The 12,698-nt window shown below is 42.5% G+C and overlaps 1 protein-coding gene across 1 annotated transcript in view; it reads left to right on the top strand.

Moving 5' to 3' along the window:
* The window catches only part of LOC137878440 (cadherin-23-like), a 106,643-nt gene that overhangs the window by 70,512 nt on the left and 23,433 nt on the right, over positions 1-12,698 (top strand). Inside the window, exons 9-12 of the mRNA XM_068718745.1 lie at positions 244-356; positions 2,261-2,449; positions 7,023-7,172; positions 7,832-7,990. Of these exons, the coding sequence (XP_068574846.1) occupies positions 244-356; positions 2,261-2,449; positions 7,023-7,172; positions 7,832-7,990 (611 nt within the window). The remainder of the gene's footprint in view (positions 1-243; positions 357-2,260; positions 2,450-7,022; positions 7,173-7,831; positions 7,991-12,698) is intronic.

The raw sequence follows: 12,698 nt of genomic DNA, 5'->3' as shown, positions 1-12,698 counted from the left end.
AAGACAGCACAGCAAAAGCTGTATCCATATTGCATGAATGTCCACCGCCTTCCCGTCCAGAGGCTCCGCGCAGCATCCCAGGTGTTATGTTGAATTATCCACAACGCCAGTTTTGTTTGTCCGTCTGACTTTCTTATCTCTGTCTCTCTCTCTCTCTCTCTCTCTCTCTCTCTCTCTCTCTCTCTCTCTCTCTCTCTCTCTCTCTCTCTCTCTCTCTCTCTCTCTCTCCATCCATCCAACCAGGGAACACCAACAGCGTTTTTGCCCTGGACTACATCAGCGGGTCTCTGACAGTGAATGGCCAGCTGGACAGGGAAAACCCGCTCTACTCAGCAGGATTCTCTCTCACTGTCAAGGTGAGCTACTGAATGGGAGGTGGTCGGGGGATGGAGGGACTGTCACAGGCGAGAGGAGGGATCGAAAGTCTGTTTTCGCCTGTGGATCAAGAGAGGGCTTTGATACAGTATGATAGTGTGTTAAATCAATGCAGGCTCTGGGTTTGATATAGCCTCAAAAGACCTGCTAAATGCAGTACTTCACCTTGTCCCGATGTCTCCTATTGTGACAGTCTTTGAGGTAGATTCACACTTCTATAATTAAGAAAGATTCTAAGATCAATACTTCATCGGCTAAATACAAGATTCCTGCAGTATCATATATTTTTAAAGATGCTGTGTCAATATGCCTTTGCACAAATGTGGCGCAGACAAATTCAAGTGCCTTTATTGGGCTTGTCAGTGAAGACAGTGCGTTTGTGATTCTATGATAATGTTCCCCTCAGAGGTTTGTGTTCATTGAACAGCCAGCAGCCAGGGAGGAAAAGGGGAGCAGAGGAGGACAAGATAAAGGAAAAGGATTTAGAGTCCTCCTCAACGCTAAGGGCTCCTTTGTTTCCCCCCGTCTCTTTCTTTTTGCTTCTTTTGACGCAGGTGCAGTTTGAATCCTACAGTCTCTCCACTGAGCCTAAAGTCTATCTCACTTGGCTTTTTAACATGTCAGTCCCGCCGTCTCACGCCACCCCCTTCCCACCTTGTCGTCCTTCCCCCCCTTTTTTTTTTTGGGTCGTCATTTTTCTCTTCCAGTATTGTACACCAAGTATTTCCCACAGGGTGTGAGAGGGTCCGTGAAATGGATTTCCAAGTGCAACTGAATGTGGAAGGATTTGCGATCAAAGACATAATTTTCCCGTGTAACTGCAATGTTACATAGGGGATTCTGATGGCATGTCAAGTGAAATGGTTTGCACCTGTACAGCACAATAAATGGCCCTTAAGAGCACCTAATGGTTTCACTAGCAGTCATGTATTTACTCATGTTGCTGCGATTATTGCTCAGAAACAATATGAGGAATATGACATTGTGATACAACTGGCTATACGGTTTAATACAAAAAATGATGCCGGCTTACATATTCCACTCTCAGTATGTCTTTTTAATTGAAATCAATAATTACAAAGAAGAAAAGTAGAATAAGCGAAAGTGCTGAAATGAAAAAAAAAAAAAACGCCGCCCAAAAATGTATTTATAAGATATGGATTTTTCCCTCTACATTTTCTCTCCCTCTCTCTGCTTGTGCTTTCTTAGGTGGTGCTACTATTGATTACGGTGTGCCATAGTAATACAACTAATTTCTCAACTTCAGGCAGCTTAGATAGTGCTGAGCGTGTGGAGGTGGAGGTCAAATGATTCACTGGCTTCGGGACAAGAGAGGCTAAACTACCTTGATTACCCAGAGGCCGGCATGTTGTTCCCGTCGCTTCTCCTATTGCTTGTGACACTCTTCCATCAATAAAAGAAAACCACAGCTGCCCACTCCTATCTTTCTCTCCTGTTTTTTTTTCCCCTCTCAAAGGCCTCACATCTTCAATACTCAGGCAGCCAGAAAATGAGAGAGTGTGTAATTGTGTCTTCTTAACGGGACTCCTTTCTCCTAAATCTCATTGTGTGTGTGTGTGTGTGTGTGTGTGTGTGTGTGTGTGTGTGTGTGTGTGTGTGTGTGTGGATGTATGTGGATGTGTGGATGTACATGTGCCCTCTCTTGCCCTCACTTTGAGCCTATTTCTATGATTGCTTTGAGGCCGTCTGTCCACCTTTTGATCCAATAAATGAACAGCTGTAAATACCTGGCTGAGATTGCGTGCTGACCACCTCCATCCAAAATGACATTTTCAGTGCAATCAAATCTCTCTCTCTCTCTCTCTCTCTCTCTCTCTCTCTCTCTCGCTCCCCCCCCCCCCCCCCTTCTATTGCTCTCTACAAGGCCACAGAGTTGAAAGATGATCGCAGTCCATCAGAAGCAACAGTGAGGACCACCTTTACCATCCTGCTAATTGACAAGAATGACAACGCCCCGACGTTCAACAGCTCTGAGTATCGGGTCCTCATCACTGAACTGGCCCAGGTGGGCTTTGCCCTTCCCCTCTTCATCCAGGCCGAAGACAAGGACGAGGTGGGTGGATCACGTCCTGATGGCTGGCAAAGTCACAACATTCTTGTCATTGGGCTGATGCTCTCATCCAGATAAGGTTGCACTGACAGCATGCTGCATCGGTACCTCTCGATTGTTCGTAGAAATGTCCCAAGCCGGTCCTAAGAAGCCTTATCTGGCCCAATACGGACAAACCGGTATCGGATAAAATAACGCTGATCAAAATCTGATCTTCTCTTTACTGTGCTCTGCGGTTCTGTCCACCTCAGCCTGCCAGTGTTGCAGCTTTGTTCTCCTTTACGAGCATCAACCTCTACATTTTACTTTATGCAAGTGAAAATTAAGATTTAATTCACATTTTTTTTCTGCCGCAGCGGTGCAAGTAACTCTGAATGAAGACACGGAGGTTGGCAAAACACACAGATTCACTGAGCTCCAACACTAATGAATCTGTTATCTCTGATCGTCACTTTCACCGGCTAAAATGATGAATGTTGCTGGCAGCAGTTAATGGAATTAACGTTAATACCATGAGTAACTTGACGACGGGCCAAAATGAAACTTTTCTGTTGTCTGCTTAAAGTTCTCTCTGCAGCGTCCACTCTGAAACACCACCAACGACCAAGTGTTTTGTAGTTCCAACACTAACAAAGTGATACATCTTCTCTTCAACTGATTGATTCACATCAATATCAGGAGTCTTCCATTCATATAATATCACACAGTTAAATGTTTTTAACTTAACTCACAAAAAATAAGGCGTGACAGATTAAGTTGTCTACAGATGTTATTTCAATGTCAACATTTAAGTAAATATAAGAATCAGACTGGACTTTATCGGCAGATTACCCACTCTTGATTTAATCGGATAAGATCTTCCTACAAAGACAGCTAGGAGAGCTACGTTCAGCTGACAAAAAGAGCATCAGCCGCTGAAACTACTTACATGGCAGCTGTGTGTGTGTGTGTATGTGTGTGTGTGTGTGTGTGTGTGTGTGTGTGTGTGTGTGTGTGTGTGTGTGTGTGTGTGTGTGTGTGTGTGTGTGGACTGTCAGCAGCCGTGTACAACAGCACGCTTTAGTGTGTCCGCTATGTTCCATTAGTTGTATCTATCAACGTACCGTGGTGACACACACACACACACACACACACACACACACACACACACACACACACACACACACACAACACTTTTTCACTTTACGTTTGCTCCACCACTCTGTCTCTCTAGCTCTCACTTTCTCTCTCCCTCTCTCACATGTGCACACGCTCGCTCACACCAGCGCATTGGACTCGACTACAATTTAATTTGCTCTGGAAGAGATGGGATAGAGCATCAAATTATACCTAACGAGGAAAATCAATCACCTAGGGTGCAGATAAGCCGAAAGCTAGTCAACTCTGATTGATTCAGGCACAGCAGCCGCCAGGGTGGAATTTGACAGATAACTGCAAGTCAAGTGGGTAGAGAAAGAGGTGGAGAGAAAAGAGAGACGGGCATGAGGGCAGGAGAGGAGAGGAGGAACTCTAAGAAAAATTGTTGAACAGAAAGTAGTTTGCAATGGAGCAAAACCAGAAGTCTGAATAATTGGTGGAGCGAGAAGAAAGTGAGAGAGCAGGGCAGAAAGGAAGCACATTAAGGAGAGATAGCAGGAGTTTTTAGCAGCACATCTGTTTACTCATTCCAAGGATGATGTGGCAGAGGGGGGAGTACAGTGAGTGCTGCACTCTCAGGCGGGCTGACGAACCCAGACACCTGGCATGTGATAGGAGGTCCCTCTGGAGGTTACCACCCAACGTTTTAGCTCTACGAAAAGCTGCACACAGTCTGGGGAGGTACCCAGCCACCTCACATCACAGTATCTCTAAGCTAGGATTGCTCACCGCAAATTGGAGAATAGCTATGGTAATTCTGAGATGATTTTAACCAGATTCACCAGAGATGCTGCATTAAAAAGCACTCCCTCAGAACCAGTCCATTAGCAGCCACTGCTGACTGCTTATTTATCATAATATAACAAAACAAAAAGCATCAGGAAGAGCTCAAGGAAGCAGGGTTTTGCACAAAAATGTAAAATTCCGTTGTGCTCTCAAGTTGTGTGCTGGAGATACAGAAATAGCCTGTGCTCTACCAGCCTTGCATTGCAACGCTGCCATAGAGGCGCACATGCATCCATTCCAAGGAGTCAAATCTATGGCATGTTTTTTGTCTTGCAGTTTTGTATTGCTGTTTTGATCCGTTAAACCTGCATGTCAGTGCCGATACACACACTCGTTCACACCCCGCTACACCTGTGCTTTAATCTCACTTTTTCCAAGTGTGAGGGATTATAGGCAGACATTTCATTTCTTAGACTATGACACAAGTGGTAGTTACCTCTCTCTCTCTGTCTGTCTGCTCCCTTCATATCCTCTTCTGCTCGGTGAGCATCCATAAAACTTTTGCTGCTGGAACTTGTCACTAAACTTTGTGGCAGTCGCGTCTGACAGGGTGCTTTTATTGGGGGCTTCTAAAGGCAGAAGCAAATGGACGGGCAATTACGTTTATGGGCAGTTTGAGGTGACATCCCTGCATATTGGATGGTCTTTTAAATAGGAGTCATCAGCCACAATGGTTCTCCCACAGATGAAAACAAAAACAAGGGGGCTATTTCAACCGCCAGCATAATGCCAATCGACCACCTCCACCCGTCTTCCTCTGTCTGCCACAATGGCTACATGATTGGTCGCCCTGCAGCTTTATATATCAAGACAGGAGGGATGTAGAGAGGTTTTCTCAGCTCACGACAGCCACAGGCTTCCCAGGGCTGTGATGTCATTTTAACCCTGACTCTGTTTATGTTTACCCATGATGCCTTTGCACTTCGGGATTTAGCTCAGAAAAAGAGAAGTCAGAGACACATTTGTAGTTTGTAGGTCTTTAGAAGATATTCGGAATTTCGTATAACCACAAATCAAATGTTCAAATGTTCTGCATTACCCAGTAATGCAGAACATTTCTCAATCAGACTCCTTCTAACGTTGTCTTTTCAACATACAGTGTAGCGAGCCTGAAACCAAACAGACACGTGTATCTGTATTGAGGTAGATAATCATGGTTGTCATCAGGGGTCACATGATCTCCTCGTTCTCTCTCATAAAACACGCACTATGATGATTAAAGCACACGGTTTCAGCCTTCTTCACCGGCTGCATAACCATCACAGTCAGTCATACTGTGCACAGGTCTGTAAGCAGTGCATGGGGATTTACTCAAATGGCCATTAGCATAATGTGAAACAGTACATTGCAGGCTTCATGTAGTGGAGATGAAGGAGAATTTAAATGAGGGGACAAGATTCTTACGTCTGTTGTGCAGTCTAATCTGTCTCTTAATGTTTTTTGTTACTGTCTGCCTCTCGCAGCTCTCCCGGTCAAATGTGAACTGGACCCTGAAACGATTTGAGTGTTAGCGTCCCCACTGCCATTAACAGCTCGTTTAGCAGCAACAGGAACAAGCTCTTTATAATTGTTTCTACCTTACAAAAAGCACCCTAATTTACCTCTCATTCACTCACCAGCGATGGCGGAGCTGCCATGCAAGGTGCTGGCCTGCCCACCGGAAGCAACTTGAGCTTCAGCCTCTTGCTCAAGGAACACAGAGAACTGCCAAGCTTGTGATTAAAGGACAACCCGCTCCCCTTCCTCAGCTACAGCCGCCCCAATGAGAACATTTATTATCAACTGCTTTTTGATTAGAAAACACACTCAAATTGTGACAAATGTTTTGGATAATCTGAGTCTATCAGGTATAACAGCTATCTGGCCTCTTAGCGAGTGTTTGACACTTTCCATTAGTTGTGTCTATCAATGTACCGTAGTGTACCACAGTCACTCACACACACACACACACACACACACACACACACACACACACACTTTTTCATTGTACGCTTGCTTTCTCTCTCCGTCTCTCACTTGTGCACATCCCTCTTACTTTTTCCAATCTCCAATCTTATGATCAGTTATATATATATATATAACTGATATATATATATATATATATATATATCTATCTATATATATAGATATATAGATATAGATATATATATCTATATATATAGATATATATATAGATATCTATATATATATATATAGATATCTATATATATATATATATATATATATATATATATATAGATATTGGTGAATCTTCAGTTCCTATCTTCAGATAGATATACCGTGTCTTGGATTTTATCATCTACATTCTTCTCTAGTTAGACGGAATCTATTCATCATCAACTGCCCTCGCTCTCTCAACAACCTCTTTTTAGGTATTTTTAGGTAGTCCGTTCATCCGATCCTTTCTCGTGAACACAATATCACCGGAGTGTCTGGAGGGAATTTTTCAAATTTGGCACAAACGTCCACTTGGTCTCAAAGATGAACTGATCAGATTTTGGTCAAAGGTCAAAGCCATTGTGCCATGAATCGTTTGCTAATTATGACTATTTCACACAAAGTCATTTTGGACTGTAAACTGCAACAGCGTGAAACTGTGATCTCGTTCTCTCTGTTTCTCCTTACTCTCCTTTCTCTTATTCTTTTATGACAGGGGGTGAACAGCATGTTCCAGGTGTTTCTGAGAGGAAACAATTCTGAGTACTTCACCATCTCCCCCACGGCAGTACAGGGGCGTGCTGACATCAGAGTGCGGGTGGCCATGCCACTGGACTTTGAAAACATTCGCAGCTACAGCTTCTCGGTGAGTTTCCGACTTTAAACTACATGATGAGACATACAGGAGGAGAGGATAAAGCACAGCTTTCTAGCTAATATTGCTCAAGAAGTAGGAGGCTTACATAGGAGCTCAACTTGCTGATTACATTTTCAATCATTGTAGATGTCAAACGGAATCACTTTGTAAAGGATACAAAGTTGAATAAGAGAAGGCATTGTTAGATGACCAAGCATTGAGTAGTTGGAGACAGAGCAGCTCTGAGACAGCCTGGACTCTGGACAGATTTCTAGGCAACAACAATGATTGTAGCTTCATTGTGTTTTTTTTGCAACTTGCTTTTATTTGTTTGGACACTCAGCTGGACTGGGGTCATATCACGTTCTCAACACTGCAGCAAGTTATCTCAATTTACCCCTGAGTGCTTTACAGAACCACAGGGTGCTCCGCTATGTGTATAATTTAAAATCTCCAAACAAGTCACTTATTTGCGACATTACGTTATTTCTTTGGCACAATAGCAAATTATGATTCAAATTTTTTTAAGGATGCCACATAAAAACATGAAATACTCTCTAGAGATAAACCAATGTTAAACCTCTACAGTTTTACTTGAACTGAATTGCATTTTTCAAGGTAATATTTAACTCATACGTGTATATGTACTGCTTGTTGTCACTCCCCAGCTTTATGCCAATGAGTCCATGTCCGACCATGTGGGTTTTGCTCGTGTCTTTATTGAGCTAATCAATGAGAATGACAACCGACCCATCTTCAGCAAACCGCTGTACAACATCAGCCTTCCTGAAAACACCCCACCTAGTACTTCACTGCTTCGTATCCTGGTGAGTGTCTTAAGAAACCACTGTATAGTGTGTACTGCGCACAGCTGAGAAAGTGATTAAATACTCACTGGATTCTTATAATTTATCACAGAGGAGAACTTTAACTGGAATCCAAATAGATGACAATAAACCTGGTTTGCTAGTAACTTTTATGGGGCTTGTTTTATTGAGAATGAAATGGTGGCTTGTTTGTTTTCGCCATGTAACCCAGTACTCTCCTGGGACACATGAGTTTTGATTTATGGTGACTCAAGCTAGGCTGCCTCCGACAAAAGCACAAACAATCACCACTAAGTAACTCACTCACCATCTGCACCGAGTCACTGTTAATGCTGAGGCCCTGTGTATTTACGATACTGAATGACCATGTTGGCAACTAAGGCATCTTTTAGACATTAAAGACAATCTGTTGCTCAACTGTGGCTTGACTTAAACCCTGGTTCAACTTAATATGCAAAAGAAGAATTAACTATTTACTGCTAACACAGTTTCACTTAGGCAATACAGCTTGAATTAACCACAGCATAGTCCAAAAGTCCTCAATTCAAACTAAATTACTTCTAAGGTCAAGTCCAGTAGTGTGAGTGTTGCTGTGTATGTAAGTCTAGAGAATCACTTTGACACGATGCAATTATTACCTTCAAATTGATGCTTATAGCTCAGACATAACGTTCTATATTCTACTCTTAAATGTTTCAGCAAGTTGCACAGAACGAAACAGAAACAGTACAGCATTAGGAAAATATCAGTTTAAACTGGATTACTATTATCGGGGGATCTTAGAATGTCTTACTGTTCATATTGGATTAATATTAGATAGGTCATTAATAATGTCAGGAGAACCTCCATTTAGACTAATCCAGTTAGAACAGGGCTTAAGAATTATTTTTCAAACCTTCTGTTGTAATATTCACTCCCTCAAGGTCAGTTATTGTGCCCTTTGTTTAGTTTCTCACAGTTGAAGTGTCCCTGAGGCCACTCATCTCCTCAGAGTGGCCTCAGTTACAGCAGCCACTACGTTTAACCAGATCGGAAAAAATCTCCAATCACCTCCCTGTAATTCTGAATTATTATTCATTACCAGTCATCCCTGTGACAGAATGCCCACAATCCACTAGATACAAGTGCAAAAAGCACAGTGTGAAAATCAATAGCGTTTATAGACTGGTTGCTCATGAAATGGAGATTGCAGGCCAGTCTAATACCCGATACGTCTGGCTGATGTTGGCCTCGTGCTGGAGCGTGCAGACCGCCGTGGAATCCTGATTGCTGGCTGTGTAGAGAGCTGTAATGAGCTGTAAATAGAATGAGATGTGACGGCTCTCGGTGAGGGCTCCACTGGCATGGATGGCAGCACTCGTATACATACACTGTTAGATGAAGGTTTTGATATTCTGACCTGTTCTCTCACACACACACACACACACACACACACACACACACACACACACACACACACACACACACTCAAGCCCTCTGAGATGCCACTGGAGACGAAACACACACAGAGATTAAACAGATGTTTCCCATACTCAGCTAGCTTTTCTAGACACAGACACGCACGCACGCACACACACACACACACACACACACACACACACACACACACATATAAGCTATACACAACAATATCAAGGTCAACATATGGCTAAAACCAAAGTCATTGGTCATTGTAGGCCTTTCTCATTGTGTGTGTGTGTGTGTGTGTGTGTGTGTGTGTGTGTGTGTGTGTGTGTGTGTGTGTGTGTGTGTGTGTGTGTTCAGTGATGTGTTTGAACAGACTTGTTTACTTATGTGGGTTTGTCATAATTTAGTTAATTAGTAATTTAGGCCGCATGTTACACCGGTTGTAATCCATTGAATGCAATCTGATCAAACAAGCGACTAATGTTTTGTGTGAATAATAAGGTATTTATCTTGGAGTGGACGTTTTGTCCACATAACGTATAAAATAAGTTATAAAGTGAAGCGCAGAAAGAAGTCAGATCCATCAGAGTGCTGGTTCTCTGCTTCAGATTGTGCAGTGGGAGTGGAGAAATGTTCCTATTGTAAATAAATTCAATGTAATATATTCTAAAGCATAGAGTACAGAAATATACAATTGCCTTGTGCAAGAGCACTTTTCAACCCACTCCTGTGAGTCGGCACCAAGTAAGATAATAAGGTAACATGTCCCTCACCCCACTGTTAAGGACAAATCATGTCGCCCACCAACTGCAGAAAAGCATTTTGAGTTGAAGTGTTAATTGTGACTAAACGAATACATGAGGCCCCTAACAACTGGTTATTACACAACGTGTACTACATGTGCACTTAACTCCAGCCTATTATATTCTGAACTTTATTTTACATCTCTCCGTACCGGCGCGTTTAAGTGTCATTTGATTCGCGGGGACTTTTTCATTTCCGTGATTCTCTGTGCACCTGTCTCACTCAATCTCTTCCAGCAGCTCAAACTGTCTGCATGTTTAAGTGCAGTGAACAACTCAAGGCATTACAATATAACCAGATTGTGAGGCTGAGACTAGCCTCTCGGTGCTCTCTGTCAGATGGCTGTGAGGTGCAGCAGATGGTGGCCAAATTATGTTTTAGCACCAAAAGGGAGGACGGCTCTTTCATTCTTACTCTCTCAAGGTGGCCTGGCCAGCCCTCCACAATATACAGCAACACACAAACACACAAATGGATTCAATAAAAGAAGAGTTAGACATTTTGGGAAATGTGCTTATTTGCTTAGAAGATTGCTATGACTTGCATCACTCACGTCTGTGCATTAAGCTAGAGCCAGGAGCCGATTAGCTAATGTTAGCATATAGACTGGAAGCTAAAACACATGTACCTGCACCTCTAAAGCTAATTCATATTTTAAGCTCAGACGCGTAACTCCCTGTTAACACCTGGTGGTTTCTACATTTGCTTTTGTGTTAATGAGAGAGCTTTAGAGCTGCTGGTACAGTTGTGAAGAGCAACATCTAGCTGTTTCCCCGCTGCTACCAATCGTTATGCTAAGCTAAGCTTATGGCTGACTCTAGCTGACTCTAGTTTTGTATTGAGCATACAGATCGGTACATATCAATCCACTCATTAAACTCAATGGTAAATGGGCTGCATTTATATGGTGCTTTTTTTAGTCATAGCTACCACTCAAACTGCTTTACAACGCAAGCCAGCATTCTCCAATTCACACTCTACAAGGAGCAACTTGCTCATCAGGAGCGATAAACAGCAATTTTGGGTTCAGTATCTTGCCCAAGGGCACTTCAACAGAGACTGCAGGGGCCAGAGATCGAACAACTGGCCATTCCTATTCGTGGACGACCGCTCTACCCCCTGAGCCACAACCATCCCAAAAGAAAGCAATTAACTGATTTTCCCATCTGTTGTGAATGCGTATGCCAACAATATCCTAACACAGACTACATCTTTTATGAGTTTTAAGCAAAGTGTTTGTCCATTCTGTACTGATCACGTTACTGATGACCTATTTGTTAGTGCATTGCTGCATTCAAGAACTTCTTCCCAACCTGATCTACGAACATCTTCGGTGATGGTAACTCATCTCTGTACTCATAGATTACGTTGACTGAAGTGCAAACAAATGAGTAAATAAAGCAAGCAGAGAGGATCATCAGATCAAGTCGTATCCTCTGCTCTTACAGTAACTCTGAGACCGATATTAGTTTCTCTCACAGTGAAGCAGTGATTTTGAAGAGCACTGCTGTTTTGCAGTTTATCAATAGTGTGTTTAAGGGGACTGATATGTAAAGAAGGTGGGGTCTGGATGGTGTTTATATAATGCTTAATGCTAATTTAAATTCTGCATGTTGGTCCCCAGTTGTTTTTAAAAAGTGCCAAACAGGCGGTCTGATGTAATTGAAATGCTTTGTTTGGGTTAACATTCATAGCTCATCTGATCAGAGCTTATGTACAATGTTGGTTGCTGCATTGCTCGGTGGCCGCTCCTGCATCCCTGTGGACACTTATGCTCTACATAGTAGTATACACACAGGCAGTGGCTGTTTAATATTTATGGTCTGAAGCATTACTTATCATTATAAATATTTATTGTGATTTACTCTTTTGTCTCTGTCCTTTTCTCCCTCACTCTCTTTCGGCCTCTTCCTTACCCTGGAGACTTTAGACACTAGCAGCTGCTCGTACCAGTAGAATCTCAGATTTTCTCTCCTTGGGTTTCAGAGAATTTGCTGTCTTTCATTTCTTATTTATTACATGCCCTCCGTTATCGTTTTCTTCCCCTTTCTCTGTTTTACCATTAGATTGCTAATGGTTTTCAGGTGTTGCATTGATTCACTCTGCGGTTCTGTGTCTTTTTTCTACTCTCTCTAGCTCTTTCTACCCATCAGGCTCTACCTGAGAGAATATGTATATATTTGAAGCAGATATATGCAGGTGTAATACGCATATAGAAGTAGAGTTTTCCTGTGCCTTCCCCTCTTCTTATAGTTTGTCTTGCTTCTATAAAATATATCAGATGCAGCATTCTTCTTGGATTAGTGTCTTCTTTGTCTTCTACCGATGCCATACTGTGTGTTTTATGGTCTCCGTGCAGATGCTGTATGTTTTAGAGCGAAGGCGCAATGATGAATGCTTCTAGCAGAAGGTTATAAATTACAGAGTGGAGGATGTTTCGCTACTGCCACTGTTTAGACAGGCCTTTATGGAGTAATAGTCACAACAGTAATTATAA

The sequence above is a fragment of the Cebidichthys violaceus genome, unplaced genomic scaffold, assembly GCF_023349555.1.
Source record: "Cebidichthys violaceus isolate CVI_PGR_0920_01 unplaced genomic scaffold, fCebVio1.0.p SCAF_10, whole genome shotgun sequence".
Lineage (NCBI taxonomy): Eukaryota > Metazoa > Chordata > Actinopteri > Perciformes > Stichaeidae > Cebidichthys > Cebidichthys violaceus.
The sequence above is the reverse complement of the archived record's forward strand: the minus strand, read 5'-3'. Positions and strand labels throughout refer to the sequence as shown.